Source organism: Capsicum annuum, chromosome 11 (genome assembly GCF_002878395.1).
Source record: "Capsicum annuum cultivar UCD-10X-F1 chromosome 11, UCD10Xv1.1, whole genome shotgun sequence".
Classification (NCBI taxonomy): Eukaryota; Viridiplantae; Streptophyta; class Magnoliopsida; order Solanales; family Solanaceae; genus Capsicum; species Capsicum annuum.
In genome coordinates this window covers 228,572,659-228,581,700 of record NC_061121.1, presented here as the reverse complement: position 1 = coordinate 228,581,700, position 9,042 = coordinate 228,572,659, and the positions used below count along the sequence as shown (strand labels likewise).

At 30.7% G+C, this 9,042-nt stretch overlaps 1 protein-coding gene across 1 annotated transcript in view; it reads right to left on the bottom strand.

Annotated features, from left to right (window-relative positions):
* Window positions 1–2,727: 2,727 nt before the first annotated feature.
* Window positions 2,728–9,042, bottom strand: part of LOC107847614 (protein trichome birefringence-like 38) — a 22,163-nt gene continuing 15,848 nt past the window's right edge. The window contains exons 3-7 of the mRNA XM_016691981.2: window positions 8,812–9,036; window positions 8,071–8,242; window positions 4,529–4,707; window positions 3,848–4,009; window positions 2,728–3,138 (exon numbers count right to left, since the gene is read on the bottom strand). Coding sequence (XP_016547467.2) covers window positions 2,838–3,138; window positions 3,848–4,009; window positions 4,529–4,707; window positions 8,071–8,242; window positions 8,812–9,036 — 1,039 coding nt within the window. The 3' untranslated portion in view covers window positions 2,728–2,837. The remainder of the gene's footprint in view (window positions 3,139–3,847; window positions 4,010–4,528; window positions 4,708–8,070; window positions 8,243–8,811; window positions 9,037–9,042) is intronic.

The window sequence follows — 9,042 nt, the reverse complement described above, 5'->3', positions numbered from 1 at the left end:
TTTTTTAGTCTATTGCAACGGTTTTGTAACCGTCACCATAGACCTAATTTCTGATAGTAAATATGATTGTAGGTACCTTGATATCAAGCTTCAGACCACATCTCTCTTTGATGGAATGTACTATTGATCTCAGCCATATGCATTCTCTACTTGCTTCATGGATTGCTATTATCTCCGCATGATTAGAAGAAGTAGCAATGATGGACTGCTTTGTCGATCGCCATGCTATTGCAGTACCTCCATATGTAAATACATAGCCTGTTTGGGTCCGTACTTTATGTGGGTCAGATAAATAACCTGCATCTGCATAACCAACAAGATCTGGACTAACTTTGTTAGTATAAAACAGACCAATGAAATTATTGGCACAAATAATATGATTAAGGGCACAATTCCCAGATTATCCTATTAAGGTTATTCGCCTCGATAATGCTAGAGAATTTACATCCCAAGCTTTTGATGATTATTGTATATCAGTTGGGATAAAAGTTAAACATTCTGTTTCTCATGTTCATACTCAAAATGGTCTTGCTGAGTCATTTATTAAGCACCTACAATTGATAGCAAGACCACTGCTTATGAAAACAAAATTGACTACTACTGTTTGGGGTCATGCTATCTTTACATTACCAGTTCTAGAGATGTTTAACATCTTGACATTGCTTAGAAGATTCATATTATGAACCATATGTTTGGATGCACCTGAGTCTGCTATCCACTTATTATCATCAGTCAAGGAGATAGAGCTATGCATAGTACCTGCTGTGCCAACTTTATTTGCAAAGGTAGGATGTCTCTCAAGTAATTGAAGAATCTGTTGATATTGCTCATGAGTAAAGTGAGGCATTGTTGAACCTCCTGCTGCAAACCTTTCATCGGTAAAGTAATTTCCAAGCTGCATTCCGGGCATTGCTTCACATAGATCATCAAAAGAGCCAGCATAATTTATAGCATTAGTAGTAACTAAATTCTTCTTCTGCCCTTTTGAATCAGAGGGATAACCATGGAGTTTATAACAAGTACCTTTGGTATGTCCCTTCCAGTTACAGTAGTCACAATATAGATTGATCTTCTTCAGTCTATAGTTGGAGTTGTTGTTGTGATTCAGTCCAGAAAATCCTGAATTCATAGATGGTTTCCCTTTCCTATAGTATTGAGAATTTATGTTACTTTGTCCTCCCCTGTATCCTCCATTGTAAGATGTACCATCTTTATCAGAGATCTCAAAGGATGTGCCTCCTTGTTTGGCACCAGAATTGAAGGTATTTTTCCCACCAAAAAATGACATACCATCGGATATATCAGTTATGTTGACAGAATTTGACTTAGCAAGTACACGTTGACCTTCCTCAGATATAACCAAGGAATAGGCCTTATTGACCGTAGGAGGAGGATATAACATCATAATTTGACTCCTACACTGGTTATATGAATCATTAAGCCCCATTAAGAACTGCATTAATCGCTGGTGTTCAAAATGGGAGGCATAAATTTGAGATTCTTCACACTAACAGCTAGGACATGGAGTAAGAGAATCATATTTCTCCTAAAGCTCTTTTATCTTAGAGAAGTATGATGATACAGAAGATGTACCTTGCACCAGTGTTGTGATTTCCTTATGGAGGAAGAAGATTCGCAATCCATCTACTTTATCAAATCGCTCTTTCAGATCAGACCAAACCTTTTGAGCATTCGATGCATACACAATTCCACTAAGTAATTCTTTGCTCACAGAAATCATAATCCATGACAGCACTATTGCATTGCATTTCTCCCATAAATCATACAAAGCAGGTTCAAACTTCTCCTTCGTATGTCGGCCATCTACAAAACCTAACTTGCTCTTGCCTAAGAGACCAATTCGCATTGATCTACTCCATAATGCATAATTTTCAGATCCAGTTAGTTGTATAGGAACAAGTGAACTACCTGGAGTATTGCAAGCTTGTAGATACAGAGGATGGTGATGATCAATCACGGTTGTAGTAGTACCAGATGAATTAGAGATTCCGCCATTAATAATACCAGTTATACTTGCCATAGCAACAAAAAAATGTGATAAGACACTCAAACCTTTCAGCAAACAACACTAGTGCACAAATTTGAGCAAAAACTTGCAGAATTACAACAATCAGCCTCAAATTCAAGTGACAAAAAAAAAGGAAAAAAATGTGATTTCGATTGCTATCTTCACTGCCTGTAACTATATGACAATCAAGAGATGATTAAGTCAACCTGGCTTTGATACCATGTTGAGTTTCATCAATGAGAAAGCAGTATGGGGTAGAGAGTAACAGAGAGAGTGAAAAAAATATTTTCTATTGTGTCTTAGCTCCCAAGTGTACAATGTACAATATATATAGAGAATCAGCAAGCTACTCTAGCTCTAACCGACTCTGCCCTGCTATCTCAACTCTAAATGTAATTAGTTACAACTACCACTTAAACAGCCTGTCATCTACTAACTAATTCACTGCTTCTATTAACTAATTCACTGCTGCCTTACACACTATTCCATTGCTATCACAACACATATCTCATGTACTTAGAATTATGCCAATATTTACTTTTATTTTGTGCTTGTATTTAAGTAACGAACAATCAAAGCCCTTAAGCTTTCGTACACAAAAAAAATGCAAAAGTCTTTTGCTATAATTATAAAAAGAAGGATTCGTGCATAGCAAAGTGATCTGAAAGTTGGTTTCAATGTTAAAAAAAGAAACGGTACAACAACTAAGAAGATGTTCTATGTTTATTCAGATTCTGACATCTTAATTTTAATAAAATAAAGTGATATCTAGGTAATACCAAACTAGGATTCTCTTCGATGTTTCCAATTAAGACGTTAATTTTAGAAGAGAAGCATAAAAGAGTTGGTTCCAAGTATCAGGAACACCAGGAAGGCAAAAATGTGTACAATCAAAGCCTGAATAGCCATTATGATTGGCTGGATGTCCATCTTTTCTCAAATGAGAAAGTATCGTAATATCAAGAAGGAATATTGAATTTGTCATGTTCTTCAACACTTGTTTCATAATTTGTGCAGGTAAAGGCAATCCACTTGGGTAAATTGATCCAACAACTGGTGTTGTTTGATTTGAGCAACCCTTCACTCCAGGCTCACCCCAATCTTCTCCACTGAAAATGATACAATATTATAGTACAACAAATAAATAATAAAGGATATATAACTAAAGTTCTCAAAAAACAAAGTACGTCCAGAAAAAATTAAAAGGTCATTGGTCAATTTTATCTTCTGGGAGTTTTAGTTTAATATCATTCTGATGATTCGGATGTTCGAACTAGCTTACATGTATCTCGATTATTACCTATGATACTTATTGGCTCTCACCAATATATGTATAGGATAATTCTGTCAAATAGATTTAGACAAATGAAAAAAAGACCACATACTAGTATTTGTTTTGCATCTAGTAGAATTCAAAGTTGAGACCAAAAGATTTTCCTCACATTTATCGACCAATAAGTGACACTCTTAACCTCAAGTGCTAAATTTTAGATTTAATACTTCGCTTATCCTGAGGCAAAGAGTTTTGTTTGTTGCCTTGGTCTGTATCAAAGCTCCGACTTGGAGGTGAATTTAAGCTATGGTACAAAATTGAATGATAAATTTGAACATTTTTTCTCGAAAAAATGAATAACTAGAGTTACCTATTTCACGTCGGGGATCCTTAACATCAAAAGATGAAATAAAAATGACATGAATGGACCAAAATTAGAACAGAGGGGAAAATTGAGCAATTTTGAGTAATACAACAGCAATTTTTTTTTTTTTTTTTTGGGGGGGGGGGGGGGGGGGCGGGTCTAAAATTAACAATTAACTTACTGATGATGAGAACCAGCTTGGCCTTGATAGAAAACTTTGGTTTTGGTTAGATCCACTTCCCTCTCAACCCATTTGGTCCATGTGTTTAATCCTCTTCGAAATGCAATCACACGATTCATTTCCTTTACTAACTTGCCATCAGTATCCTCAATATAATCCCAACTGTAAAAAATAATTTACACATTTTCAAAGAAATCAATTAAAGGTAGAAATAAATTCATATTTCTATTCATTATTCTATTATCAGAATTCCAACATACAAAACCCTTCGTTATTCAAGTTAATGAAATTCTCATTAATATGCTTTATCTCTATCTTATGCTCATGATTATTTCTTAAATTTGTTCTATGCATCGACTGTATAAAAAATATTAGACAGTTAAGTCACTTAATAATTATATTACTAAAGTTTAGAAAAAATTCACGTCCACATGTGATTCTTGTGCTCTTGGGGTTCTTGCTCTAGCAATTAATTAATATTAATTAGAAATTTAAGTTCTGTGTATCGATAATGAATTTTTATAGCATATATTAACTGATAATCTCGTAAAATTGGCAATTACCTACTATTACAAATGAGGTTATATTGATTTAAAAAAAAAAAATTGCTATTGATATATAAAATTTAAATTTTTTAAACATTTAAATTAAAAAATGTAAATAGGTAAGGTGAGAACATACGGTTGCTTTGGCCCTCCCCTAGTCCACCAAAGCCAAGTATTGACGATCAAAATATCAGCTTGCTTCCAAATTTCTCCATTTTTAATGGAATTGAGTTTTAATACTCTTCCAATATTGGGCTCCACTTCAACATCTACTAGGAATAATGAGTTGAATAATGTGACTGAAACTCTATAATCCTGTAAAAATTCAGATAAATGATTAATTTTTGTATGATATGAATTAAATTAGAAAGGCTATTCACATTTAATCGCGCTGTTTCTATCTCAATAGGAAGGATTTTTTTCTACTTTTTATTGCAAAAATATTCCAAAATATAATATTCTTAACTCATTTGGCCATGATTGTTATTCACCTATTTGGGGGGGAAATTTCACTTTGTTTGGAACTCAATGTTTAGCCCCATGAGTTGTATTTGAAATTTAAAAAACACGAGAAACTTGATTTTCACCATTTGCACTTTCAAACAACAAAATTATTTACAAAAAATTATAACCAAGCACAATTTACATCTTCAGATCTAATTTAAAAATTTTCATATTCGGAGGGGGGGAATGGTTTTATGATCAAGCGCCTACTTAGTTTTGTTTTTAGATTTTGACCTAAGAAATTGAAGTGAATTGCATTTAACCACCTTGCTCTTTGGATTTGAAAAACAATACCTACTTTACTTTTTGAACCAGATGATCCCCCTAATCTTACACCCTGTTTGACTGTGAAAATAATATTTTTTTTTTGAATTGAAGTTGGAGTTTGTGTTGTGTTTGACCATAATGATAAATTAGAATTTTGTTTTCGAAATTTTTGTGAGAAAAATAGAAGTGAAATAAGTGAAAATAATTTTCATTTATTTCACTTTTTCAAAATTAATTTTCTCTAAAATGAATAATTTTTATGATCAAATACTACTATTTTCACTAAAGTAAAATAACTTTTTCGGAAAAAAAATCATGAGCAAACGCTAACTTAATCTTAATCAACTACTCCGAGAAATAAGTTGGTGATTGCATATTTTTTTTTTTTTTAACATATCAAAAGTATCCTTCAGTTATGAGAAGTCCTTTTCTCGAAAAGTTACCTAAAAATACCTTATAAGATGTATTCTCTTCGTTTATTTGTACTTCTCCATTATACTAAAAATAGATGTTCAATAATACTTATTTAATTTGAAAAATTAATAGATAATTTATCCATTTCTATCCACTTTATCCTTAGCATTAAATATGATTCATTAGTCAATGTATTTCCTGAAGCACTAAATTTATTATATTCAAAGGGTAATATGATAAAATTATTCCTATCATTTATTACGCCCTCCGTCCCATTTTACCCGTTCCAAATTGGCTAAGTTGATGTCCCATTTTACTTATCAAGATAAGACAAACTTTTCTTTCCATGTTTTACCTTTTGCATTAATTACTTTTTCTTTAAATTAAAATATAAACATCATTTAATAGGGGTACTTTGATAAACTAGCCATGTTATTTATTATTTTTCTTAATTGTTGTGTCATCCCAATTTGAGACAAGTAAAATGGAATGAAGGGAGCATTTCTTAACGTGTGTGTCAAGTCAATAATGAACAAATATTGATGGACGAAGGAAGTATATTTTTTCTCTTGCAAAATAAGTGAATGATTATTGTTTACTACTTTTTCCATTTCAAATTATCTTGATTTGGTTCATTTAGCACAACCCTTAAGATATCAATGATTAAAGATGTATTTTTATTTTGTTTACCCTTACATTTTAATAATTAAATAATAAATATGGAGTAGAAATCAAACATCTTTAATTATTTTAGTGTTTAGCTAAAGCGTAAAAATATATTTTAGAAAAGGCGAATACTAAAAGGAGAAAAAAAGTCATACTAAAAAGTGTGATACTAAAATTGAATTTATTTTCGAAAATTGAATTCATTAAACAAAAATAGCTTTGGAGTAATACTAAAAAGAGAAAAAAAAAATACATTTATAATTTAGTGTAAAATTTAATTTTTCCCTTCTAGTATTACTTCAATTTATTTTTGAAAGTTGAATTCAATTAACAAAAATAGCTTTGGAGTAATACTAAAAGGGGGAAAAGAAGTCATTCACATTTAATGTCTTTGGAATATAATTCAACAATTCTATTTTCAAATATTTTAAAAAGTGTAATACTTAGGGTATGTTTGGTACGAGGAAAATATTTTTCATGGAAAATGTTTTTCTGGAAAACAAGTTGATTTCTTACTTGCTTTTTTATGTTTGGTTGGTGGATGGAAAATATTTTTCGAAAAATATTTTCTAGTGTTTGATTGGTGAATGAAACAAAATTTTTTGAAAAAATACATTTTAGTGTTTAGCTAAAGCATAAAAATACATTTTAGAAAAATAATTTTTGATCCCAAAAAATACTTTTTTTAGAGTGTGTTTGATATGAAGGAGGAAAAATGTTTTCTAGAAAAATAAGGTGTTTCTTACTTATATTCTTGTATTTGTTATGCAAATTGGGTAAGTATATATTTTCTAAAAATATTTGTATATATTTAACAAAAACAATGAGAACGAATAGGATAAGAAGGGTGGGATAAGAAAAAAAATTGAAATATTTTTTGTGAATGGAGATGGGAGGGGGAGGGAGGATTGAGAGTCAGAGTAGGGGTGAGTGATTTTTAAAGTTGTTTGAATATTTCAAATTAAGAGTAAGCTTGAAAGAGAATTTTGAAAAATGTTTTCCTTACTTTTTGAAGAAAAGACATTTTCCTTAGATTTGAAAAAAATAACAATTAATTTGAAAAATGTTTTTCAAAACCTTTAAACCAACCAAACATGAGAAAATTGAAAAATGTTTTCGTTCATACCAAACACACCCTTAATAGGGGTAAAGTTGAAAAAAGGGTTTAAAATAGTTTTGACTTTATAAGTAGGAGGGTAGGACAAGTAATTTAAAACAATAAATATAGAAAGTAGGTCAACTAATTTGAAACAGTGAGAATATTTATTTTAGATTCCAAGAAATGAAATAAAAATAGAGGAGAGTCTAATACTTCGCCCTTCCTAAATACTCCCTTTGTTCATCTTTATTTATCTACTTTCCTATTGGCACAAGAATTAAGAAAAAGTAAATGGTAGGGCTATTTTTATCATTTTACTCTTTGATTATAATAAATTTAACACTTTGAAAAATACACTAAATAACGGATCATATTTAATGTTAAGGGTAAGATAAGTAAATTATTTGTTAATTTTATAAACTGAACAAGTATTATTAGACAATATAAAATAAAAAAAAAGTGGACAAATATAGATGAGGGCGGGAGTAAATGGTTGTTTTAGCTTAGATATACACATCTTTAAAATACTACTTATTCCTAAAAAACAAAAGTGCTTTTATTAATTGATAAATACTTTGAAAAAAAATTAAACTCTTTAATAATTTCTTAATTATGTAAAACTCTTTTTATTAAAAGGGTGATCAAATTGAAAGGATATCATTAATATCACCTTGATTATCACTTATTTAAAAATGAAGAGAGAAAATAAATTTTAAAAAATTACTTACCTCAAAAATTACAGTAACACTTTGGTTGGTTGATTTGGTGTGGTGGTTCACTCCAGGCACTGAAACATAAAGCAAACATAAGAATGAATCATAATTATTTAGACTTAGTGAATCCCCAATAAACATTATCTGCTTCCCCTTGTATTTCCTCAAAAATGCACTACCATCAAACCTGCAAAATAATTTTTTTTTAAAAAAAAACACGAAAATTATAATTTTCAATTTTCACAAGCCTAAGAACCAATATTATTCGACTCAAAACTTAGGCAACATTATGATTTTTCTAACTATGCATTATGACTTCTTAATGATATATCTCATGTACCATCTCTATCGTGATATATTTGGAGAAAACCAAACTCGTCAACAAAAAAATAGCAAAATAGAGGTAACTTAAAATAAAATAAAATAGTTTAACCAGGCAAATCAGATGAGAGAGGGCAACGGCGGTGGAGCTAAAGCCAGAAAAGAGTGGTTTATTGAACACCTTTCGCCCAAATTATATTGTGTATGATACATCAAATATTACTTGTTATACAATATATTAAATTTCGAACCAATTTTGTGAAATAATCCCGATTCTGCCAATTATTGTTAAAAAAGACGAAATTTCAAGGGAAGACATTTTTTGACAGACTTTTCGTTAAGAAAAATTCATATTTTTGACGATGTTTTGAATAAATGTTTATTGAAAATTCACGTTTTCTTAATAGTCTATGCAGGAAGTGAGAAAATACGTACTTTGGTAAATCGCAACCAGAAGGTTGCCATTTATACTTAAGATATTGACGATCAGGCCGTTTGGTACAATTAAATGTCGATCGAATGAATGGACAAGTAGTTGTGTTATACAAAGGCTCAATAACATCATCGTCAATCACCCAACTCCCTTCAAACAAATTGCAATTACTTCTAACTACATTTGCTTGTTCTTGTTTTGATACTATTATTCTTGTTGTATTATTCCTTTCA